Source organism: Caenorhabditis elegans, chromosome V (genome assembly GCF_000002985.6).
Source record: "Caenorhabditis elegans chromosome V".
Classification (NCBI taxonomy): Eukaryota; Metazoa; Nematoda; class Chromadorea; order Rhabditida; family Rhabditidae; genus Caenorhabditis; species Caenorhabditis elegans.
Window position 1 is genome coordinate 10,314,306 of NC_003283.11, and position 24,693 is coordinate 10,338,998.

At 36.0% G+C, this 24,693-nt stretch overlaps 7 protein-coding genes and 4 non-coding genes across 17 annotated transcripts; 5 read left to right on the plus strand and 6 right to left on the minus strand.

Moving 5' to 3' along the window:
- Positions 1-365: 365 nt before the first annotated feature.
- On the plus strand, positions 366-989 carry trx-2 (the record flags this gene model as incomplete). Of its 2 annotated transcripts, none has more annotated exons than NM_001269278.2 (3): positions 366-518; positions 566-655; positions 711-989. In NM_001269278.2, 3 exons carry the CDS (start codon positions 366-368, stop codon positions 903-905), a joined length of 438 nt encoding a protein of 145 aa, NP_001256207.1. The 2 variants fall into 2 exon arrangements, with proteins under 2 accessions (NP_001256207.1, NP_001256208.1); NM_001269279.3 differs by having other exon boundaries at positions 444-518; positions 711-905.
- asps-1 (TUG ubiquitin-like domain-containing protein) lies at positions 943-3,089 on the minus strand (the record flags this gene model as incomplete). The annotated part of the gene is made up of 5 exons (NM_073251.6): positions 943-1,595; positions 1,650-1,751; positions 1,908-2,234; positions 2,287-2,630; positions 2,679-3,089. 5 exons carry the CDS (start codon positions 3,087-3,089, stop codon positions 1,058-1,060), a joined length of 1,722 nt encoding a protein of 573 aa, NP_505652.2. The 3' UTR covers positions 943-1,057.
- A 97-nt stretch (positions 3,090-3,186) lies between these two features.
- B0024.11 (Putative pseudouridine synthase B0024.11) lies at positions 3,187-5,229 on the minus strand (the record flags this gene model as incomplete). Its single annotated transcript, NM_073252.6, has 6 exons — positions 3,187-3,629; positions 3,674-4,124; positions 4,170-4,280; positions 4,324-4,610; positions 4,656-5,070; positions 5,121-5,229. The coding sequence occupies 6 exons, from the start codon at positions 5,227-5,229 to the stop codon at positions 3,269-3,271; spliced, it is 1,734 nt and encodes a 577-aa protein (NP_505653.1). The 3' UTR covers positions 3,187-3,268.
- A 119-nt stretch (positions 5,230-5,348) lies between these two features.
- On the minus strand, positions 5,349-5,846 carry gna-1 (Glucosamine 6-phosphate N-acetyltransferase; the record flags this gene model as incomplete). The annotated part of the gene is made up of 1 exon (NM_073253.7): positions 5,349-5,846. The coding sequence occupies one exon, from the start codon at positions 5,844-5,846 to the stop codon at positions 5,349-5,351; it is 498 nt and encodes a 165-aa protein (NP_505654.1).
- Positions 5,847-6,405: 559 nt separating this feature from the next.
- Positions 6,406-7,999, plus strand: srdf-3 (Polyprenal reductase). Its single transcript, NM_001269280.2, has 5 exons — positions 6,406-6,612; positions 6,663-6,811; positions 7,236-7,427; positions 7,474-7,739; positions 7,788-7,999. The coding sequence occupies exons 1-5, from the start codon at positions 6,413-6,415 to the stop codon at positions 7,908-7,910; spliced, it is 930 nt and encodes a 309-aa protein (NP_001256209.1). The 5' UTR covers positions 6,406-6,412; the 3' UTR covers positions 7,911-7,999.
- crim-1 lies at positions 7,978-17,807 on the minus strand (the record flags this gene model as incomplete). 6 transcript variants are annotated; one of them, NM_171529.7, is made up of 16 exons in its annotated part: positions 8,264-8,363; positions 8,414-8,506; positions 8,552-8,673; positions 8,721-8,911; positions 8,957-9,292; positions 9,343-9,687; positions 9,735-9,904; positions 9,953-10,043; positions 10,088-10,233; positions 10,281-10,394; positions 10,440-10,725; positions 10,795-11,178; positions 11,584-11,695; positions 12,001-12,143; positions 16,774-16,882; positions 17,581-17,807. In NM_171529.7, the coding sequence occupies 16 exons, from the start codon at positions 17,737-17,739 to the stop codon at positions 8,264-8,266; spliced, it is 2,901 nt and encodes a 966-aa protein (NP_741616.2). The 6 variants fall into 6 exon arrangements, 4 of the variants coding, with proteins under 4 accessions (NP_741617.2, NP_741616.2, NP_741618.2 ...); NM_171530.7 differs by lacking the exons at positions 16,774-16,882; positions 17,581-17,807 and adding an exon at positions 14,876-14,948 and having other exon boundaries at positions 7,978-8,363; NR_132530.1 differs by lacking the exons at positions 16,774-16,882; positions 17,581-17,807 and adding an exon at positions 14,876-14,945 and having other exon boundaries at positions 7,983-8,363; positions 10,802-11,178.
- Positions 13,898-14,104, plus strand: B0024.18. The gene has a single exon (NR_069272.1). It is a non-coding gene; the product is annotated as an Unclassified non-coding RNA B0024.18 (non-coding RNA).
- Positions 16,392-16,531, plus strand: Y22F5B.1. The gene has a single exon (NR_069273.1). It is a non-coding gene; the product is annotated as an Unclassified non-coding RNA Y22F5B.1 (non-coding RNA).
- A 180-nt stretch (positions 17,808-17,987) lies between the features above and the next one.
- K07C5.15 lies at positions 17,988-18,234 on the plus strand. Its single transcript, NR_069274.1, has one exon. It is a non-coding gene; the product is annotated as an Unclassified non-coding RNA K07C5.15 (non-coding RNA).
- K07C5.16 lies at positions 18,019-18,162 on the minus strand. The gene has a single exon (NR_069275.1). It is a non-coding gene; the product is annotated as an Unclassified non-coding RNA K07C5.16 (non-coding RNA).
- A 2,923-nt stretch (positions 18,235-21,157) lies between the features above and the next one.
- Positions 21,158-24,050, minus strand: arx-2 (Actin-related protein 2). Its single transcript, NM_073256.8, has 7 exons — positions 23,998-24,050; positions 23,835-23,945; positions 23,528-23,791; positions 23,320-23,481; positions 22,934-23,222; positions 22,745-22,884; positions 21,158-21,644 (listed from the first exon to the last, which is right to left on the minus strand). The coding sequence occupies exons 1-7, from the start codon at positions 24,043-24,045 to the stop codon at positions 21,471-21,473; spliced, it is 1,188 nt and encodes a 395-aa protein (NP_505657.1). The 5' UTR covers positions 24,046-24,050; the 3' UTR covers positions 21,158-21,470.
- Between the last annotated feature and the right edge of the window lie 643 nt (positions 24,051-24,693).

Consider the following 24,693-nt stretch of genomic DNA (forward strand, 5'->3'; position numbering starts at 1 on the left):
TGTCTGGGATGCATCGGATGTGTTTAGGATGCACTTCTCATTTCTAGGTTCTGCACTCCGCATTTAAACTGAATATTTAAATGATTGATAAATTCCTCAGAACTTTTCAACAACTGGTTGTATATATTTGTTACAGAGTTCAAGTGTATTTATCAACATTTTTCAGGTTATCTGTCTACCGATGCCCGAATAATAATTTTAATTATTTCAGAAAACGTAAATGGCCGAGTTTTCCAAATGCTGGCCTAAAAGTTCTATTAGTTTAGAACAAATTTTTTTTGTTTTTAATATTAAATTTAACTTTAATAATTCAATTTGAAATTATTTGTTTTAAGGTTCACATCAATAAATAATGTTTTTATCAGATGCAGAAAGCACTTAAGCTTGGATCATTCTTTGCTCGATCAGCCATCTCCGTCAAACCAACTCTGGCGACTTCAAAAATGACACAATTACGTCATTTTTCTCACGGCGCTTCTGTTTTCGACATTGATTCTGTTGAAGATTTCACAGAAAAGGTAGATAATAGATAATTAAGTGTAATATATCATTTTTTGTTTCACAGGTAATTCAATCATCAGTTCCAGTCATTGTTGATTTCCACGCAGAATGGTGCGGACCGTGCCAGGCTTTGGGACCAAGACTCGAGGAAAAGGTACATACATATGTTAATTACTTTAATAGTTTAAAAAAACGATAAATCCTTTCAGGTAAACGGAAGACAAGGAAGTGTTCTTCTCGCCAAAATAAACGTTGATCATGCTGGTGAACTGGCAATGGATTATGGAATCTCTGCGGTGCCAACGGTATTTGCATTCAAAAACGGAGAAAAAATCAGCGGATTTTCGGGAGTTCTTGACGACGAACAGCTTGACGATTTTATCGAGGACGTTCTCGCTGCTTAAACTGTGTATTAAAATTGCCAATGTCTATTTAAACGTGTTGATTTTTAATGGTTCATTTAAATTAGAGGAATAACATTATGAAAGAAAGAATCACATTAAAAATTCACCGAAGCAATATGTATAGACATTTACACTTTGTAAAAAACACGTTATCATTTTTTTCCTGTTTGCAGCCATTTTGGCATAGCGGATTTGGCAGGAGGTCCCGAATGCGATGAAGACGAAGATGATTGAAATTGAGGTCTCTTCTGTTTACGGTCATCATTGACGGTTGAGTTGAATGGCATAAAAGTTTTGTTCAGCGAGAGCCAGTCCGCTGACATCGCATCTGCCTTTTCTGGAGTAACCTCGATCACATTGTGTACGACATCTGCTGCATTCACTGTTTGTCCTCCGAAACTGGCGATCAAAGTGGATTTCGGCGCGAGTTCGATGTCGACAAAGTTTTTCAATTCGTTTGTGACCACTTTCAGATTAGTGAACATGAGTTTCCATCCAGATCTAGTCAAAACGTTATTCAAAAACAAGTCAAGATTTGAGCTTTGTTCGGCAGTATTAAAGTACACTTGAAGAATGTGTTCTCCAATCGATATACGAATGACAGTGTGTTTGTAGGCTTCTAATTTCAACTGACGATTCTTCTTTGCCAGGTATTCTTTAGAAATGAAGCTTGCTTGAGTTTGATCACGACTGAAACCGTACGAACATTATTATATTTGTTGAAAGCGGAATTCTATAACATACACAGCCTTTCGAAGATCTTTCTGCATGTTACGAACATCTTCAATCCCAACTTCGAAAAATTCCTCTGTTTCCATTGGCTCATCAGTTGTTTGCACTCTTGCTCTGAAAAGTTTTGTTTTGTGATACTATTTAAAATTTCAAGGATTTAAATGTTTGAGATTTTTAGTAGAATTTAATTTACCTTCCTGATTCGTGTGAACTTTTGAAAACTATTTTCATATATTATTTCGAAGTCAAAAAAAAAGAGTGAGCATTTACCGTTTTTTGTATATGACTGCTTGTCTATCGCATGGATTTGCAAAAACTTCGACTGGGTCTTCTTCTTGCTCCTGTTCCATTGCAACATCGGCTCTCGTTCGAACTTCAGCAAGTGAAATTCTTCCTCCATCTGCCAATGCGTTGACCATTGCATCCATTCTGGATTCCACTGCAGGTGTAGCTAGCGAATGATCTACGCGCTCGAGAAGACGATTTAATTCTTCCATTCTCATTGTGTTTTGAGGTACTTGACGAGAAAACGCCGGTCCGTCAAAGGACCATGAATTTGGATTCTGCTCAGGAACCTCTTGAAGCACATCTCGTTGTCTGAAAACCAAATTTTGTGAATTTATGATTTATTTGTTTCTAAAATTCTTACTGAGACTCAGTAGTGTCCATTACGGTACTATCCTGTATATTCGATGCAGGTTCCGGTATAAGAGCTCTCAATTGCTCTTGCTCTCTCTTTTCTCGAGATTCTTTGTCTTTATCGAAAGCTTCTTGTCGCAATCGTTCCAAACGATCTCTTTCAGCATTTTCAGCTTTCAATTTGACAAAATTCACGTCGAGAGCCTTTTTTCTTTCGTTTTCTTCTTGCAATTTCGCTTGCATTGTTGCGAGTTCTTGATCACTAAGTTTAACTCTCATATGACGAATAAGGCATTTTCCAGATGCTACTCCAAGGCTCGAGAGAGAGTTGACAGCGAGCTCGGCACCAGTGTACTGAAATTTAAATTTTCAATGTTTTAATTACTTTATGTATCAAATTACCCGCTTATTCATGTAGACAATGCACGGAACGGATCCATCAATTGTCGTCGCTAAATCTTCTTTGAACTCGCTCGTGAAACTTTTCAAGGCATCTAAGAGCATCTGGTTTACACCTACTTTCTTCTGATGGCGAGCTCCAGAAGCAGTCTGAATAGCTAGTTCAATAATCGTATTCTCGGATACAGCTTCCTTTTGTGTCATTTCGAGAGTTGCATTGTTGGCGAGTCCGGTGAGTCGAAATGGAAGAGAAGAGTCAATGGGTTTACGAGATTGTGTTTGAAGACGATGACTGTTTACTTCAAAACCACTTTTCAGACAAGCTTCTTCGAGAACTTGCCTCATCAGCATCATTGGAGTGGTTTTTATTTGAACCCTTTTTGCATTTGGGCAGATTATGTTCAAGGAACTCATCTGCAAAATATTATGAACTGATAAGAGTAGAGTGGCATTACAAAAAAATAAACGGAAAAGTTGGAAATCAACCAGAATTAAATAAATACACCTCACCGAACATAAGCAATTTTATAAATTCACAACAAATAACAAAAAGGTTAACAATAAAAATAAAATGAAACATTGAAACTGTTGTATCATTGGTCCTCTGAAACAAGATTCAGCTCATTCGCATCATCGGATCCTTTTTCTTCCAACACATTTTCTTCAGTTTTTTCATCGTCACCACGTGTTTTGAACGAAGCATCTCTCATAGCCTTCTTGCCCATATCACTTCCAGTTACCTCACGAAGAGCTACAGTTGCATATGATCCAGATATCAAGCTAAACTGAATTTGCAATGCCAGAAGTGGACCTTTCTGTTCTGCTTCTGGGATAGCACGTGTTTGTAATCCATCTTGCAAGAGATCTCGTGCATTTCCATATCGAATAAACTTCCATTTGAGCTCCTTCGCTTCAACAAACAAGCATCTTGATGATTCGCCAAGTGAAAACCGACTTAAAATATATTACATTGATTGAACTTGGACCAGGAAACTTACTCTTTTAGTGCTGTGAAGCTCGATTGAGTGAGTCCATCTTCTTCAAGCAATTCAGAGATCCACTTAGCGCCATAACTACCCTCAAATGGCAAGTTTTCTCCCGGTAGTGGTATATGGATATCATAATGAGTTGCATGCTCGCCAAGAGAGAATCCATTGGCTCCAACGTCACTTTCATGTACTCGAGTACCATATTCCTTAACTCGACGAGAAGCTACTTTATTCCAAATGAGGCTTTGATAAGCGTGGACATAAAGACTGCGGCTTTGAATCGGAATTGCTTCAGTAATACAATTTTGCCATGTTCCTCCTTTCGAGAGACACTTCAAAATATTTCCTTCGACTGTAGCAAAAGCCTGAGCTCCTTTCAGCTTGGAAAATGCTTTTCTAGCATCCCCAGTTTGGGAAAAGCACTTAGCGGCGTAGCCAACTGACCCGTATCCCAGATGATCTAAAAAATATTAATTTTCTTTTTTTTTAATGTTTTAGCGCTAACCGGGCATAGCATTAGTCATGATCATTTTGACTGCTTTCTCCCAGTCTCTTTTCACAATAGCTAATCCGATTTCGGCTGTCGTAGAACTTCGTGAACCAAATCGTTGAGTACCTGAAGGTTATGAGGTCTATTGATACTCACCACCGATACTCACCGAAATAGTTGATGAATCCCGTATTTTGGAATGTTTCCAGTCTTTGATGGAGCAATTGTTCCGAATCGTCAGGCAAGCTTCTTAGTACAATGCTGAATCGATTTCCCCAGTGAGCTCCCATTTGAACTGGGTCATCTTTATACTCACATCCAAAGACTCGAATACCGCGGAGTTTCGAATTCAAATCCAGAATCGTTCGCTCATGCACTTTAGTAACACTAACTCTCTGTGAAGTCACAGCTCTCTTGTCTTTAATTCCGTGAGTTCTGATATTGTTCGGGCCCACACTGAAAATTACTTTTTAAAAAGTTTTTTTCTAAATTACAACTTACTTTAAAAACTTTGCAATAAGTTGGCAAGCAAAGCTAGTCTCTTTATTTTCTTTGCAAATGGTGAAGTGACATTCCTTTGGAACTTTTTCATCCCATAGTTTTCGCTTCCGACTGCTCTTCGTATGACCATGAGATACCAGAATTCCATCTTCCTTCGTTTCGGTGATTAAAACTCCAGCATACCGCTCTCTAATGAAATGATGAATGCTTTTTCGATCTTCCTTGCTCAAATCGTCAACTTTTACAAGAACGGGATCTCCTTTCGTAGAGAATCGGTCATTTAATGCAGCTAATGTCTCTTCTGAGATGCAATCTGGCTTAGCAACACACTCTTCGATCTCAATGTCTTCTTTTTTGGACCCAGTACTTTCTAGGACAACATCTGGCGATGGAATGGCCAAAACTGTGTGGTCGGCTGAAAATAAAATTAATTCTAGTAACATTAATTGAGTTTGATTAAATAACCTAAAATTTCTTGAACGATGAAGTCACTGTACATTTCTTTCAGTAGGCAGGGCACAGGAGTGATTGTATGCTCACTGGCATACTCGGTCAATCCAAATTCGGTTTCCATCTAAACTTTATTCAATAAATACATGAAAGAAATCAGACCAAACGATAAAACAAATTATGCGTAAAAACCATATTACAAGACCCCATTAGCAGAATAATCAATGAATTAACGTGTGAAATTTAGAAGCGCTGAGTCATAAAATTGCAATCGTCCTGGAACCCGAATTGTGAGTAGAATGGGAGAAGTTCAGGAACACACTCGAGAGAAATTTTGTAAACTCCGAGAGACTTTCCAAGAGAAACAAGAGTCTTCAAAAGAACGGCTCCTAATTTTTGACGACGCATTTCAGTATCCACGACAACATCTTCAACCCTTCCGCGACTTCCTGCCCCGTGAATGAACTTCATTTCGACAACCAAACTGGCAGATGCAACAACTTTTTGAGAATTGGAATCTTCGATGACGACTATATGATAATTGGGGACCGAGGTCCTCATCGCCTCAAATCGCTTTTCAAATGCTTCCTGATCAAGATTTCCGACCGAAGTCAACTGACTCAGAAGATCAACATATCCTTTCGAGAAATCGTCTTTTGCCAAGGGACGAACTTTAAAATTGTCAGGAAGATTCGAAGGAATGTGTGGAGCTAACACAGACGCATCAAAAATGTGAGACATATTTTCTCTGAAGAAAAGTGATGACAAATCGTTCGAACGAATGAGAAAAACTTAGGAGGAATCTAGCGCAGCTTGCTAAATATTTGAAAAAATGAAAATTAAAATAAGGAGAGAAATTATAACTCGAACGATGCGGAGATTTGTTCCAAATCGACGCAAAAAATAAATAAATCAACGTTTAAAATTGTTCCTAGAACTAGGCCACGGCCACGCGTTCTCTCGGCCATGTACTCCTCTCGGACAAACATTTTAGAAACATTTTACATTGAACGACCTGTGAAATCAAAAGAAAACGTTTTACTTCTTTTTTTCTTTATTTTTTTTTCAAAACTCCAACTGCCCAGTATCTGCCATTGGTTTTTCTATTTACTTTCTCATCGCGCACTTACACACTTGCAGCTGCACTCGTTTGGCGTATTCTCTCCTCAGAAAAAGAAACTCTGCGTCGGCTCCTCCCTCGTCCAAAAATGTTTCCATTACTCATTTCCGCTCTTTTCTTCTTGTTTCCGTTTTTGACTTTATTTTTCTGTGTCCATTGATTTTTCTATACAATTATTCATTTCAGAATGTTAGATAGACTTTGGGAAGTGCGCCAAGCACTGCCCCTTTATCTGTTAGTATCTACGCTTGGACTTGCCATTTCATGTTGTTTTACTCTCATATGTCCTCACGTTTGTCGATTGATACCTGCACTAACTACATATGGAAAAGCTGCTGATCAACAAGAAGATAACTCTTTGGTAGAAAAAATATCTGTACCTAAAAAGTGAGTACAGTTAGTCTTTGGGAGTTCTATCCTTGTCTGAAATTTTTCAGATGGTTTAAGCATTTTTACGCAATCGGTCTTCTAACACTTTTTATATGTCTACACACTGTCCACTCGTTAATCTACAATCCTAATTATCTGCATCCAGTGGTTCTCAAGATTCTTGCCACGCTAACACGATCCTACAGTATACCACCAAGTAAGTTTTTCTTTTAAAAAAAAAGTGATTTTCTTTTTTTTTTTTTGATTAGTGGTTTTTGGAATATATGCGAAGTCGCGACGCAGTTGTATTAATTTCATTGTTTTCAATTTTCAGTAGAACTTAAACTTTTTATTTTCAGTCAAAAAGTGTCTATTACTCAATTTTGTAAAACAACAAAAATATTGTATTCTACAAATGTTATATTTTAATAATGTTTCAAATATTTTATGTAATCACTGTAGGGCTTCAAACATGTGGTGTTGCTTTAAATTTTTCAAAAACTTCAAACGTTTCGTAAATTTAAAAATAGATAAATACCATTTGGCAAATTACCAAAACTTTGACTCAAATTTTCAGAAATTAGAAATTTGATTAGAATATCATATTATACACTTTTAAGTTGAAATAAATATGTTTTCAGTTACCCCAAGCACATCAATCTTGGCTCTCCTGCTCATAAGCCTTCACGTAGCACGACGTCTCTATGAAACAATATTTGTCAGTGTTTACTCGGACAGTCGTATGAACTTGTTTCACTATGCAGTTGGGATAGTCCACTACATCATTCTGCCAATTTCAATTATGTGTGAAACACAGGGAGTTGCTTCCAAATGTAAGAAGATACTTATCTGAAATGTTCTAGTAATTTATTTTCACAGTACCTCAGCTTCACGTGTCAATTGATGATATTTCTCTCACCCAATGGGCTGGAGCTGTCCTTTTTTGGATTTGCAATTGGAAACAACATCAGCTAGCCGAACAAATAGCAAATACAAGAAAAGGTCCTAGAGGACTAATTCGCAATTACGCCTATGGTATCTGCTTTGGTGGTTGGTTCAATCTCGTCTCATGTCCTCACTTTCTATTCGAGATATGCATCTACTTGTCACTTTTTCTTGTAATTCCTGATGCCTACGTGTATAGAGTAAGTTGTCAGTTTCATCCGTTTTTCTTCTAAAAAAATCCGTTTCAGTTCATAATCATGTTCGTGTGCATCAATCAAACGTTTGCTGCTCTCATCACTCACTCCTGGTACCACAAAACATTCCCAAAATATCCGAAAAGTCGGAAAGCTCTCATTCCTTACGTTCTATGATGCTCTTCTCCCGGTTTCTTTTTATTTTTTCGCTACTCGTGTCGCTAGATTCTTGTCATAAACCAAAATTTATAAAGCAATTATTTATAGTTTATTAATCCAAATGTGTGCAACATAACTGTACAAAACACATTACATGAACTGACGAGACGAAAAGCTTTTTCATTAAAATCAGGGACAAGGATGACCCGCATCGTGAGTTAAATTGATTGTGGATGAGAAGGTGGATTCATAATTAGATGATTGAAATGAAAAACTCGAACATGTGACAGAAACTGTACGAGTAAAAATTGTATGCGAATTTTGAACCCGCAATGAGAATGAGGAAGTAAGAAAAACAAAGGATGGTTTAATTATACTGGATATCGATGCTTCGGTGTCAGTGGTTGTGTGTCTGAAATCGGCACGTGTCCAGAAGAAGAAATTGTAGAAGGTGCTGTCGAAGTATCACTCCTGAAAAATATTCACGGAGAATGCGATGAAAATAGAAAATTGAAGCATACATTGTAGAAAGCAAACTGTCTGATTGATCATCTGAATTCTGCGAGTCGTGTCGAACATGATTAGTTGATGTCTTCAACAATTCCTCCGTACTTCTGAAATATTTTTTAAAAATAAAGTATTTGATTTGTGTTACATACTCTTCTCTCGTGTCCTTCCAATCCACGAGTCTTGGCATGGATCCAATTGTTTTTGACGCTGAAAGTCTTACTGTTGATGCTCCCCCCGATGCTATTTGGCCGACTTCGTTGAACTTGTGCAGCTGAAATTGAACCTATTTTAATAGACTCAATTGCATTTAAAGCGAACCTTGTTGCTTTTCTTATTTCGTTTATAGAGAAGCATAAGCACAATAATGAGAGCAACGACGCAAAGAGACATCAGAGATACAACAATCAGCGAAGTAGCAGAGCTTCCATTTCCATCATCCACTCTTGGTCCAAGAGAAGTTGGGAATGATGCTGAACCATTTCCATAACCATATGGAGACCATTTTGCATCTAGAACTTTAAATGGAAAACTGTGATAAAACTTTTTGATAATACCTTTGCAAAGCGGACAACAATGTCCTTCAATTGGTACAGGATCATCACAATGTGGACAAACCATCTGACGACAGACAGTTTGACCACCGGTTACACAAGAACAATTTGAGCATCTACCATCTTGCCACTGCTCTCCAATTGCATAAACAGATGATTGATAAGAGCAAACAGCTGATGATGAAAGAGCATCTGAGCACACTGGACAACACTTTCCTTTGATGACAAGCGGATTTCCACGACATTCAAGACTCTCATCGCAAGCTTCTTTGTAGCAATCAGCAGAGCCTTCAGCAGAGCAAACACACGATGTACAGTCATCTTGACGCCATGAGGAACCCATAATAGTTTAAAAATAATTTTGAACTCTCAACTTAATTTAAGCTTACCAACAATATGAGCTGTTCCAGCATCATCCGTACACACAATAGTATCACCTTTCTCATTTTTCGTATTCTCAACTTTTTGCTCTGGACAAGTTGGACAGCAGTCTTCTTCGTTTTGATATTCGGGGTTAGGACAGGCGATCGGAGGACATTCTGTCGTTCTACAGAGTACGTGTCCAACACGACAAGTACATGAGACACATGGTGCCAATTGCCACGTTTCACCATCTGTGAAGAGTCTTCCAGTTCCAGGTGACTGGCATACTGTATGCTCATGTTTTTGAGCTGCCAATGAATTGCTCGATTTTGGTTTCTTCTTCTGATCAATGCAAGATGGACAACATTCATCTGTGTAATGGTTATCAATTATACAAATTATTTCCAACAACAAATACCTTCTTTTTGCACCCATTTTTCATCAGCACAATCTGATGGTTTTGTTGGACATGAAATCAATGAACAGAATTCTTGTTTGTTTTCACAGAAGCAATGTCTACATCCATCACTCCACCATTCTCCACCATCTCTCACGATTTGATGACCGTCATTTGAGAACGATATGCATCTGAAATTTTCTTAAAATGGGCTTGCACTCTAACATAGGTATACTTACTTTTCACTGTGATACTCAGTTTGCTGCGCAGAGCCGGCTCCAAGTTTCGTTGATTTAGTTGTGCCTTGCTTCTTATCCAATTTCGATGAAGCTGTAACTTTTGATATATCTCAAAATATTCTATGTATATCCAACCTCGACACTTGCACAACGAACATCCCGCCGAATTCGTCTCGAATCCATAGAGACAATGCTTGTGGCACTGATGGAGTGGTGGACATTTTGAGCACTTGCATACTGTGCAACCATCCTCATCCTTGAGGTATCCGTGAGCGCATTGTCTATAAGAAATTAGGTGATGAATATGTAATCATTATAAGCAACTTACTTTTCACAGTTTTCGTCATTAAGCTCACGACATCTTGGGTTAGTAGGAACTTCATCTGGAAGACATTCACACACATAGCAACCAATGTTATCACGACGAAGTCCATTGGCACATCTGTAAAATTCATTTAGATAAATTTATTAAGTTCAAACGAAAAACCTCAGAGAACACAGTTCGAGTGATGGACATGTTGCAGGAGGTCTGATGATGGTAGGTTCATCACAAACTGGACAACACTGCCCTTCAACTTTTCTTGGATTCTCGCAATCTGTTTTACACATATATTTCTCGCACATATGAGCACCAAGTTCGGAGCATGTACAGGATGTGCAGTCGTCTTTTTGCCAAGTTGCACCTCTTTCAAGTTTGGTTTGATTATCAGTCTGACAGCCAAGACATACTGGACAACATTCTCCAGTTGGTATGCCGATCCAAGTGCACTCCTCTGAAATATAGTTCGAAGTTCAACTCTAGTCGCCCAAAAGATATATCAACATTAGGAAAATAAACTAACGATTCACTTTTGGGCATGTCATCTTGTTGCAAACTGAAACTCCTCGAATACACTGACAAGATTCACAATCTGACACGTGCCAGGTTTCAAGTGGTTGTCTCTCAATACCACTGTGATTACATTTTGCTTTTGACAATTCAGCATCCACACACTCCCATTTATCACAGCATCTTCCTGGAAATCCAGTTCCTTTCTTCGTGACATTCACAACTTTTCCATCTGGACATTGAGCAGGACGACAGATTGAGCCACGGCATTTGCAGGATTGTCTTATTGGGCAACATGATTCTTTTGAAATACTCTCTGGTGGACGGATACTATCAGGTGGACATTCTTCTTCATCTTGGAACATAGGAGGACAGTGCACATTTTCGCACTTTTTCTCTGAAATTTTAACCATAGTTAAATTAAACAAAACTGTTAACAGAAATGCGATAGCTCAGATTTGATATACTCCGGTAAGATGATGAAGTTTAGACTAACTAACGAAATTGGACCACACAAATGTGGTAAGAATATTCATATTAGTGGTCACGAGTATTTTACAAACGGCGAATCATCTCTATAGAAAACCAGCACTTCGTTAATTGTTTTCCTGAATATCAGATGGGTTTCTGCAAATTTCTATTAATGTTTCCATAGTTTCAAAATATTTTCTCAAACATTTACCCCTGGAAGAATGTCTAGAGAGTTATGATTTAAAAATCATGTAATTTGGAAATCAAATATTTTGTATAACTAATTGTTCGAAATCTTATAGAGACATCCTATGATTTGTTTCATGTTTACCTTTCTTATGGCATTCATAGTATGCACAACATTTTCCAGGTATATCTGAACCTTTTTCAACCATCACAAGTCGCTCTTCTTTTGTACAAGTTGGCACGGATGGAACGCATTTCTGAAATTGTACAACTCTTTTGTCAACACATTAATTCTTAGAAAAGATTGAGATCGCCATCTCTCAATTTAATACTTTTTCATCTCAATCCCCGAAACAATGGTCTTGATACGTCAAAAAGTAGAACAAGACTAGAGAAAAGATCCTTCCGCAAGAGAAAAAAAAACGATAGAAGGCTCTGTTCGGTTTGTGCACTCATCGGTTGATGCTTCTCAGGAGGACAAATAAAACAGTTACATTTCGACGAATTGAAGAAAAAACCGAAAAAGCGAGGGTCGTCGAGAGATAAAAGAGTGCAAACTAACCTTCTGATCACAGTGGCAAGAGCCCGGTGGTGGACAACAGTTTCCCGGCGCTGGCGATACAGTGATCAGCTGAGAGTCTGATGGACATCCTTTGTGAAAAACCAATGGACAAATTGCTTTCAGACAATCGTCATGCATTCTTTCTGAAAATTCTCAATTCTTTTAAAGTGTTCAAATCTCAATAATATATGCAGTTTGATAGAAGAATTTTTCAAGCTAACTATAAGATAGTGTTTAAACTGCCACACGCATAGTCAATGCATTTTCAAGTGGGCTGTATGATTTCTGAACAAATACAAACAAGAAATTCAGTGTTATTTCAAAAAAAAAAGAAGATAGATGATGATAGAAATACGTCAAATGTAAAGTAAAATTTCAATAAACTTTCGGAATTTTTTAATTTATAGCCAAAAAGTTGCAAATACTTAGATTTCACCTATCATAACTTTGAATGCTGGATAAAAGTGATTTCGACAATTTATATTTTCCTAGATATTTTTTTATTATTTGTAAATGATCATTATACTTTTCAAAAATTTGACTGAAAAACTTCATACATCAAAAAAAGTTTGAAAAAAAACCTTTTGTTAGCAATACCGCGTGTCGCCAAAACATATATTATTTTGAATATTAAACATACAGTAATCATGCTCTTATTGCAAGTTTCATACGACTCTTTTTTCAAATTAAATAGCTGATTGTATGAAATAAAAAATGTTTTCGAATCTGAGTCGTATGTTGAGCCTAATTGAAATAAAACAAAATATTGAAAGTAAGCCACGTTATGAAATGAAGCTAAAACATTTCGACAAGGATTTCGATGCTGTTTTCGACAAGGATTTCATAGCGAAATGGTATTGAAATCGTGTTACATCTTATTTTTGTAATCTATAATAAAGCTTCACAACAGAAAAGAGCAAGGAACTAACAAAATTGTAATGTCCTGGCACAATGTACCCATATTTGTTCTTCATTCATATTATTCTAACATCACCCAAGAAACACTAATTATAACCTTCCCATCACCAGATGTCATTTGGTACACGAATTGTATCAACAGATGTGACGGACCGACGACATCTAACGTCGTCTTTTTTCTGTTTTATACCGTTTTAGTTTTATTGATTAATTTGATGACTTCTTTTAGGAATTGCAAAGAGTGAAAAGAATACTAAACGATGGGCTCATGAAGATGAGTTGATGGACCGTACGAGGTGGCAATTAGTACAAAGAAGAGGAAGATTTAATTTGATTCAAGAAAATGACAGCTCGAAAGAGACAAAACCCTTTAAAAAGACAGAAAAGTTCTTCTTGTCTTCTTTGTTAAGCCATATGTCAAAAAGTTGAGGTGGCAGAATGAGATGCAAATTGGAAAGAGAAGAAAATAGTACTCTTTTCTAAGTTCTCACCTGACAATGAGCTGCACTTTTCGGCATTTCAGAAACATATAATGTTAAATGAACAAAGCAAATGACTATTCTGACAATAACGGTTATCTATCAAAAAGGAATCCATTCAAAAAAGTCAATGACAGTTAAAACTTGATGAGGGTCAAGAGATCCAAATTGCCTATTAATTTTAACTTTTTGAATTATCAACCTAGTCTTTCAAAAGAAAATTGCACAAAATGACTGTAGGGTAAGGTAGTTTTCTGTGAGGTAGCTTCGTAAACAAAAGAAAAACCCTTTTTGCATGCAAAATATGGATGCTAGCTTTTTTCTTAGAAGCCATATTTATATATATCTCAAAATGATCACAGTCTTCGAAGGTATAAAATATCTTTCAAAAACTACAGTACTTTTACTACCTGTTAATGTCACGGTAAACTTTGAAATAGAACAAAACGTAAATGAGCCAAATCATATGATAGGGGACAAGAGTGCGAGCAACTCGTCGGTATAAATTGGTGGATGAGAGCATCAAACACCAATAAAGAGGAAACAATTCAAAAAAGCAGGAGAAAAACGAATCGGAATATCGTCCTCCTCACTTTGTGTCGATGCTCCGTGTTTGTTTTTCTCGCCACCTACCGGTGAAAAAACTCTTTCCCCCTCTCTCAGGGTAGATCATGTGTTCGAAACTAAAAAGAGCACACCACGGCTCCTTTGCTCTCTGTCTGCAGGTCCCAATGGGACATTTTTAGATGATTGAAACAACATGAAATTGTAAGATTGAGACCCAAAAAAGGCGACAAGGAACAAAGAGAACAAGAAGAACAAAAAAAGAAAAAAATTTTGGGATGTTGCCAGTTGAGAAAGCCTAGAGGGTCCGAGATGTTTACACGATGACAAACGGGCGACTCATTTCACGCCCTTTACATGGTTTTCGAGAGTGTACTCTTTAAATATCATGGAGATTTCATTCTTTGATAAAAACACGAAAGCTAAAAACCGAGAAAAACTAAGAAATGAAATGATCAAATACGACAAACTAATTAGAAAATAAGAGTGAACGCTAGGAAATATGGAATACATAAGTAATTTTTGTTCAAATTCAAAGTACAAAACGTGCTTTTCCATTCAAAAAATGGAATCATCTGACAAGTCCGTCAAGTATTTACATTTTTCCCAAGATTACTGTAGCAAACAAGAAGACATCAACATATATGTAAGTTGCCTTTGGTTGGAGAAAAGAAGATGGAATTTCAAATATGTAAACGAGAATGAAATGAACATTGAAAATGGAGACGTCGGCACATTGTAACGTCATGAATCATGTGTCACAGAGAATAAAACGTCACGGACAGTTCGATTCCGTTTGTCAACAAAAACTTCTGTTCTGTGGTTACCGCCATCACCCCCTTTGTCACTTATTTTGACTCTATTAATTTCTTTTTGACAATATCTGTTCAAGAAGAGAATGCCTTCTAGCACACCTGATTGCTCCGTTCGGAGAAAATTGACAAATGAGAAGAGAAGTAGAAAGACGCAGACGACTAGTTGCATTCTCGAGCTGTAAATATAGTGAGTAGGAGAAAGAGGATTAGAGCACAAAAATACACAAAAATCACATGGAAAAAAGAAAGAAGGATTTGAAAACATGAGAACATCTGATCAGGTGGACACCGAGAAGATACTTGGTGATGACTGAAGAACAAAAAAGTTGCAGATGACAGGGTCAATTTCAAGTTGGTCAAGGCATATGAACCATTTTTATGCATTTCAAAGCAAAAATCAACTGGTACACATTACGATGAAAGGCGTTTTATGGAAGTGGCAAGTTACAATATGCAGAAAAACAAAGTACAATTTATACATTATAAGCAATGGATTCGGTTTGTCTAAATTGAAACAACAGATATTACATAGTGAAACCAAATTCATTGCAGTTAATATAGAAAATAATGAAAGGCATTTTTATTTTGAAGTTTCAAACAAGTTTATTTTTATTTGTTGAAAATAATTTTTGTATATCAAATTTTTCTGATTTTTCCTTGTTATTTAAGCACAGAAATGTCGGGAATAGCCATTTTGAAATTTCAAAGTATGTACACATAATTTTTGATATATACTAAGACATTTTCAAATTCAAATGAGAAGCAGAAAGATTTGCCGATGACAAAAATAGAAAAAAAAATTTCATGAAAAGAAGCTTAACCATTACTAATCTCCAAGACACCAAGCTCTTCTTTCCGTAAAAAAATTATCGAAATGATTTACGTCGTCCCGCATATGGCCAACTCTATGCAACACTTGAAGACAAAGTAGGCGGAGTCAATTGAGGGAGACAGAGGTTAGACACTTCTCGAAACTCTGTTCTTTTTCGGTGTCGCGCAATTGGTTAGTCATTCGTTCCGTTTTTTTTTTTTGAAATTTTCTGTTTCCTATGCAATCATAATTCGAAAATTGAATTAAAGTTTGATGGCATCTTGAACGAAACAACACGGAATAGACAAATACAGGAAGGAGTACATTTTTGAACTGAAAATCCAGACAAAACCAAATGTGCTTGAGCATAAAATAATTCGAGATCAGGTTGAGACGGAAATTCTACAACAAGGCCGATCGTGGCTCGTTGTTCCATTATATTTCAGTAAAAATGTAGAAAATGTTTTAATAATCTATAAACTTTTCATTTTGAGTTAAAGGAGTTGGGAGGTGCTTAATGATGGCTTAAAATCTTCCAATTACCAAACATTGGAACAACATGCCGCAATCAAGAATTTTCTAGCTCACTCCTTTTCTAGATCTTGAAAGAAATTGATAAAAACAATTTATTTTTGAACAATCTAAGTATTTTTTAACAACATTCAAGTTTTGGTATGCTCAGAATCCTTGCAATATTTCAATTACTTGATATCCCCATTGCCTACATTGTCCGATTTTTTATCCACAACAAGATCGTTTCAATTCTCAAGTTAGTCCAACCCATTTTCTACCTTTGCAAGCCGCCCTATCTGCGGACACAACATAGAGGACTTTTTGGTTAAAAAACTGCGGGCAGAGTGAAGTAAAGTAAATAGAAATTGTATATTCGGGAGAGCAGGGTGGATTGCGTCGTCCGGCGAGCACACACGAGAAGCCTCAGCACAAGAGAACCGCCACCATTTTGAGAAGTCATTTTTTATAGGAAGAGAAAATGAAAGAGAGAGAGAGATAGAGAGACTGAGAAGAAACCCTATCAAATTTCAGCAATAAAATAAGCCCAATAGTAACTCTAGAGCACCCTTTTCTTTTTAATTAGGAAGCATTCTGGACCTCGAAAAAACAACCAAAGTTCTTTCAAATCGAATGAAACATGCAAAGGGACTTTGAAATATTGAAGAAAATATACCTTTACATCGACTTGAACCATCAAGATCGTTTTCCTGATGACATGAAAGATGCGAATCACAAACAAGACCAGGCCCGTCGCAAGTTTCACCGATTTGTCGAATGCAGACCTGCAAGTATAACTTTTTGTTTATTGTTTGAAAGCCGTTAAAAAAGACCGCACATACTTTTTTATAGACTTTTGACTTATGTTTAAGTTTATTCAGTGTATTTCTTTTTGTAGAAACAAAATTATAACTAAAACCGCGGTTTAAAAACCGAAAGTAAGATTTAAGGGACAGTTATTATCATTTGAAACTTAGAAAGTTGAACCACTTTCAAAGCAATTAGGATTATTTTTAATGTACCGTGTTTCCTCTATTAGTAAAAAAAGTACTAATTATCGGGAACCTATCTATGTGCAATTTCATTATAGGAATAAGAGGAATAAGAGCTCTAAGAGGATACACGGTATCTGAATTATGCGTTTCTATCAAACGGTTCTTCGTTTTGGTACTGATTTGACTGTGTAGCATAATACATTAAAGCTCATCTTTATTCAGTTGTTTCACTGAGCATTTGATCCTTTCATTTGTTCATTTGATCATTGTCCAATAATAATTAAGTTATTGGGGATTTATGATAATAGTTAGAATTTTAGTCATGAGAAATTGTGGAAAATTATTTCAAAAGCTCACATTCAATGTTCTGGAATTTTAAAAAGAAAATTAAAACTGAGGAACTAGAATATTAAAATTAATTTTAAAAATAAGTTTTAAAGAATTGTTAAACCATAGTTCGTTTTCTATCAAAATTTTAAATTACTCACTTCGCAGCAATCGCACTGATCCTTTTTCAATTGCTCGCATCCTGAAACATCTGGACATGAATCCTTGTCACATGTCCCGCACAATGTGGTCTTTTGGTTTTTTGCATTGGAAATGATAAGAAATGTGAAGAGTAAAATAATACTACTTGACCACTGCATTTCAACAATTCTGCATAACCGTTTTTGCCGTTCAGCGGAGAAGCCGCGTGATGAACGGCCCACAAGCTCTGCAAAGAAAAATATGAAAATTGTAGTCATGTATATAAATTTTTTGTCGATTTTTTTGGGACCATGTAACTAAGATTTCAATTCAAATGAAAAAGTAAGTAAAACGAGAAACAGAGAGACCGTCTCGTAGTGTCCCAATTTGAAATGAACTGTGTCTGTGCAGGCCCCGCCTTTGAAAATCGAACTGCGCGGGATCTTCACGACGGTAAAGCACAAGAATCAGAGAGGTTATAGACAACGAAAGTGATCCGAGTCGATCGGTGAAGAAGCTGCACTGTCAAAGAGAAAGAACACAAGCGAGCAAGCAGGGAGACGAAAAAAGGTCTGTTGACATTGGGCGAAAGACAAAATGATGAAGGTGCGCGGAGACAGAAAGATGGTAGCAGAAGCTCGTAGTATACCGAACTGGCGCCCGATGGATTAGAACACTTTGTTTTGCAATTCAATAGAAAGAAACAACAACATAATTAAGAAGAAACACTCAGTTCATTTGACAAAGGAGACCTAGTTCCGTGTTATAACATTGATAATGACTTTCATCAAAGATTCTAAGTTTATTCATGTTTACTTTAGAAACTAGAACCAGATCAAACAAAAAAAAATAGGTGGATGTTCCTATGCTACCTACTCAAAAGAACAGTTTTTACTTAACTATTTGTTTTATTCCACAGTTTTTCAAGAGAAGAGAAGTTATCTAGTTTTCAAAAATAACAAGTGATTTTATTACTGATAAAACTATTACGTCTCGTGCAAAATGTTCATTTGAAGAATTCAACTTTCAAATGATTCCGGAATTATCTTCAACGTTCACTAAAGAATTTACCGTTTGAAATGCAGAAAAAAAGAATATTGAGGAGCAGGAAACCTGGAATATTTGAAATCTGGAGAAAATGAAACCCTGAAAAACACACAGAAAACTGGTCGCTAAGCGTGTCAACCTTACAAAAAGATTACGGTACTTTCCCTATTAGCCTTGTACATTTAATGCTCTATCTTGGCAGCTCATATTTGGTTATCCTTGGTATTATCACAAATTTTGTCAATACTAAAATATCAAAAAGTAATTGGCACCAAATTTATGTGCTACATTTTTAAGCCGAAGAAAACCTAGAAATAGTTTCTTAAAGTATATCAATAAGGGTAGTGCTATATTTTGTGGTATTCTATTGAGAAGTTTCCAATTAATTAGGAAGACATGCCAATCAGCCGAATGATCGAAGAGCATTCAAATCGTATTAAATTTGAAATAATACTTCTTTAACTTTAAAAAAGTACACAATGTTCCACAAAAAACGATTCTTATGAAAACTCAATAAAAATCGCCTGGTTTAGGCCATAGTAAATTTTTTATGTGTTCAAAATGCTCTTATCAACTTGAGTGAACGAGGACAAGAAAATAGACAAAAAACGAGTCGATGAGAGATGGAAAAGGAAACATTGAAACCATTTAGATTATGCGGGTCTAGACGGGAAAAGGTAAAAAAACGTCTCATGGAGGTCTCATTGAAATACATGCTGCCTCAAATAAGAAACCGGTAAGGAACGGTGTGATAAAAGATAGAAAATGAGATGAATGTATGGTAAAGAAGGAGAGGTGTTTTGTTATTAGTGAGGGTGTAAAAATATTAGAAGAGGAATTTCAGAGATAGAGGAGAAAGAGTGGAACGGAATGCCTTTTCAGCAAAAATTCCCTTTCTTCTCTTGTAGCTCGGTAATTTTTTATCACAAACACTTCATCGACGTCTTTCACTAAAAAAAGAAAAAAAGAAAACAGTTTGAAACTATCGAGAAAGGATGATGATCGAGAGGATGATTGGCGTGAAGGTGAGAAGATTGATTACAGTGTATATTGGCGTCGAAATGTCTCTTCGGTATATTTCTCCTTTTGCCTTCGAAAGGAAAAAATGACAAGAGGTTAGAAAATGGAATGTGTTTGACTCATTTTCATGGTTATCAGTAGAATGTCGATCAGCTGCGGGTGCTCGAAGAGCAAGCATCATCGGTAGCCAAAAAGTGACGAGAAATTGGAATGATGGACAGGAAACGGAAGGGCAAGAAAATATTTATGGAACAATAAAATGAAGTTTATGTCGAAATTGAAAAGTTTTGAAATTTGAAATATATTTTCTAGTATCAGCTCGTGTGTTTTAATACGGTAAGTTATACGAGGTACGTCTCAGAGAAAATTCCAAAATTATCAAATGCTTTCGGTTCTAGAAGCTTGCTTCCCAGTTTTCTGTAAAAAGAAAGTTTAAACACTTTGGATAACACTGGTTCTAATGGATTATATAAATTTCCAAAACCTTTTGTACCAAGTTATCGAAAGAAACTTTTAATTCGAAAATAGCTAGAAAGTTTTGTTTCCACGAAGAAACAAAATGCCTACTTCTGTGCCTAGAAGGCAGAAATAACTCGCCTTGAATGGGAGAATAGTTATGTATCACTCTTTCCTAGTTCAAATTATCTAGAGGTAGGCGGTTTTTTTTGCAATTGACAGATGCATCAAAGCTGATTTGAAATTTGTGGTTCAGCACAGAAACATTTTAAAGCGTTGTTCCCTATTTGTATTGCACACCACTATTACATAAACTTAAATCAGAGAATGTTCACCATATCTTACGCGCATGGTCTCGCCGCGTGGGTATTGAGTTACTGTAATTCTTGTCAATAAATGTTATGTATGTAAACTTCAAAATAAATGCAATCGTTTTAATATTTTCGCCAAGTTCCGCGTGATTTTAATATTGGTATTTTAAAAACTAGAATCCAATCAGTATAACTTTGTGAGATTCAGTTCAATTCACATTTCCAGTTCAGTTCGTATCTTCAAAAATAATAATTTTCATTTTTTCACAACTGATCGAGAATCGAAATCCAAAAAACATAGGTTCACCGACGGTTCAATAAACAAAAAAGTTTAAACTATTCTGAGAGTAAAGCAGCTATAAAAAGTTCCAATTTGGCTTCAACACAGACGAGACCTCCCCGTTTGATAGGTTGGTCAGGCGATGAAAGGACACTAAAACGACACCATTTTAGAAGTGCCGGTCGCTTCTGACGATTTCATCGACCACTGATTTATGTGGACCTTTTGGAAAGAAAGAGAAACCAATTAAAATAAATGAATTGAAAAGATTTAAATGTGATTATATGAATCAGTTAATAAATGAGTTGGAAAGAAAAAATCCGAATGTCGCAAATAAAGGAGTATTTCGGATGAAAGTAGTTGAAATAGAGGAGGACACGGGCCTGAAGATAACAATTATCCGTTATCAGGTGGTAGAGTATCCGTGTATCAAATGCGGGTCATCAATGTCGTCGTTTGTCTCTTTTTCTAATGCCCTTTTGCTGGATGATTTCGGTTTCATTTAATGGAAAAATGGAAGAAGGAATAAGAGGTGACGCAATTCAATTTCAAACCAAAAGTAAGTTGAAGAAGTGAATGAATTCAAAGTGGAAAATGTATTTACAACAGAGAATGATGGATTCAGGTGGTTGTTGGTTTGAAAGATAAACGTTTGAATGAGAGTGGGGGAGAATAGGATGCCTATAAAGAATAAATTAGTTAACAGGTAGGGGATTTTAAGAGAATTCAGAGAAACGGGGATAAATGAACATAAAGCACTTTTAAACATGTTAACACGAAAATAAAGTCACAATATTTAAGCTTTGATTCCAAGTTTGGCCATACATCTTGCAATACCACCCTCTTCATATTCTTTCTTTGAAACCCAAAAATCTTGATCACGATCCTTCATCAGATTTGCAAGAACAGCTCCTCCAAGGAAAACCATGTGCTTACGGCTTGGTGGGGCTTCTATACGGATTTTGAATTTCTGAAAATAAATAAATTGGAACATTGCTGGTAATTTTTTCAAGGTCGTAGCCACGCCCACTAAAGAAGGATGTAAGTAAACACTGGGGTGATGGGGCGGAAAACTAAGATGTTGAGTGAGTGTTCTTTTAGGAGACCTCACACGAAGAAATCAAATGCATTTAGTTAACACATCATCAAATCGTCATTGACGACCAAAAGCGCCATTCTTAAAAGGAATGGTCAAATAACCAAAAGTAAAACTACTACAGGAACACAAATATCTGGGAATGCGTAGAGTGCAACATATTTGACGCGCAAAATATTTCATAGCGAAAACTACAGTAATCCTTTAACATTGTCTAGTTTAATGAGCTTGATTTTTAAAATGAATTTCTTTTTGATCTGTTTTCTTAACTTTAATAATGTTCTATCAATAAATAAATGATTCAACTCAGCTAATCGAGCTCTTGAATCTACACAAGAACTATAGTAGTCATACAAAGGATTACTGTAGTGTTCGCTACGAGATATTTTGCGCGTAAAATATATTTCGCGATACGCATTTTCAGAAATTTGTGCTTTCGTAATACTTCCCATTCAAAAATTGGCATTACATAAAAATTGTTTTTTTTTTTTCAAAAAAACTTTTTACTTTTTGATTGATAATTATTTGTGGAAAAAATTTCAATTCTACTACCAACTGTTTTGAAACTAATCTTTAATCGATTTTTTTTGATTAAAAAAAAGACAGCCATAGTGGGCGAAAATAAAAAATTTTCAGAAATTTTCGAGTTATAAAAATTTTCGAAAATTTAGAAATTCGGCGACAAAAAATTTCGGCAATTACCGGGTTCAAAACTATTAGAAAAAATAACTATAAAAATTAACAAAAAAAATCAATTTCTACTGTAGTAAATGTGTTTTTGATGAAGAAATATAACTCAAAACGACCTGAATATTTTCAATTTTCTATTCGGTAATTGGAATTTATTTTTGATAATTCGAAACTTTGACAACTGCTGAATTTTGAAAAACTCAGCGATCGGCATTTTGACAATTGCCTAGTCTCAACATTATTCCGGCAATATCCTTGTGGCCGAATTTTCGGAAATTCGTTACCTGGAACGCGTCAGTATTTCCATGCAATACGCGATCCAAATACAGCTGTTTCAGTTCCTTCTCAAGACGGCTGGGCAATCCTGGATACATAGTGGTTCCACCGGAAAGTACGATATGCTTGTAGAAATCAAGGCGAGTATCTATAAAAGGGATTTATAATGGAAATGCACAATTTCATTTTTGAAATACCTATATCACTGGCTTGAATACATCCGAAAAGAAGTTCCGAGAGACCAGCTTTTTCAACATTAATCAGATGTGGTTGGAATAGAATTTCTGGAGCTTCGAATCGTTCACCTCCGAGACGAATCACACGACCATCAGGAAGAGTGTATTGTTGAGAAAGAACTGTAGTCTCTAGTGCCAAACGTTCTTCTTGCTCAACATCATATGCAATGTAACAAAGCTTTTCCTTCATTTGGCGAACAGTTTCAAAGTCAGCAGAGTGATTGAAGTTGTATCCACGTTGCAGAAGAAGCTGAAAACAAATATATGTTAGTTTCTAATAAACCATATTTTGTCACTATAGCAATCAGGAAAATAATTGAATTAATATGTAACATTTAAAAACTTACCTTGATAAGATACTTGGTAATATCTCTTCCTGCAATATCCAATCGTCTTGTCAAATGATGAAGAGCAAATCCTTCGTAAACAGGACAGATGTGGGTAACACCATCTCCGGAGTCAACTACAACTCCTGTCAAAAGACCTTGAGCATAAAGAGTGAGCACAGCCTGAAAATATAATCATTATGATTTTATCATGAGGATTAACTATTACCTGAACCGCCACATAGATAGAATTGAATCCATACTGCTCAAACATAACTTGAAACATTTTCTCACGATTGCTGTTCGGATTGAGTGGTGGTTCTGTCAGCAGCAGTTTACACTCTTTCGGGTCGATATCCAACTTTTCCGGTCCAAAAGTATGATCCCATACATGCGCCATATCATCCCAGTTTCTAACAATTCCGTTGTCCATGGGATAATTGATATCAAGCATTTGACGAAGCTGAGAGCACTCCTCGCCAACCATCAAATCCTGTGAGAAAACAGTTATAAGACCTTTCTGTGTAAAGTTTTACCTTAATTTCAATATTTCCAACTCTTTGTGTCGATCTCACGATTGGCCGACCGACCATTGAAGGGAATATATGAGCTGGGAAATTGGTTCCTGCATACCCGCATTTGACGAACTGCAAATACAGAATTTTTGAAAATAAAATGGGATAAAATTTTGCAACTTACACCTGTTCCGTTGTCAACGACAATCACCTTTCGCCCTTGCGAATCCATTTCGCCTGAAAATTGTTAAATCGATTGTGCGGGTTTCGAATGAGTCATAAAGAGAAGAAAAGTAAATAAATAGCAAATTTGCTTGCCAATCGATGAAACCGGTAAAAATTTCGTTTTGACACTGTCTTAGTTGGCTTAAAATAGAACAAAGTACGAACATTTAAGCAATATTTTACATTACTTAGATTTTAATTTAATGAACGAGGGTTTCTGGAAAGTAAATCTGACTATATTTAGTGGAGATCGCCGTCAAAATACGCGGAAGTCGATGGAAAAATGTTTCTACAATTTCGCGAGAATTTTTATGTTCTTCATAGAATACGAAAACAATTATAAGATTAAAATATACAGAAAAGAAATAAGGAAATTCTATTGAAATAAAAACATGACAGTTCTGTCTATAGTGGAGACGCAGGGAATTGGTTGTCGATGGAGCAGATTTGCAGCAAGAGTATCGTAGTGTAAAAACAGATTTAAAAAATCTAAATCATGAACCTTTGTTTTTTTTATTATTTTATTAGTTTTATTTATAACATTTATTTTTATTTACATGTTTACCATATTTATGATTTTTTTTACTTGTGTGATTAGTTTTTGGTAGAAATTTCTGAATATTTATGTAAAAAAACATTTTCAACATCTGTAATA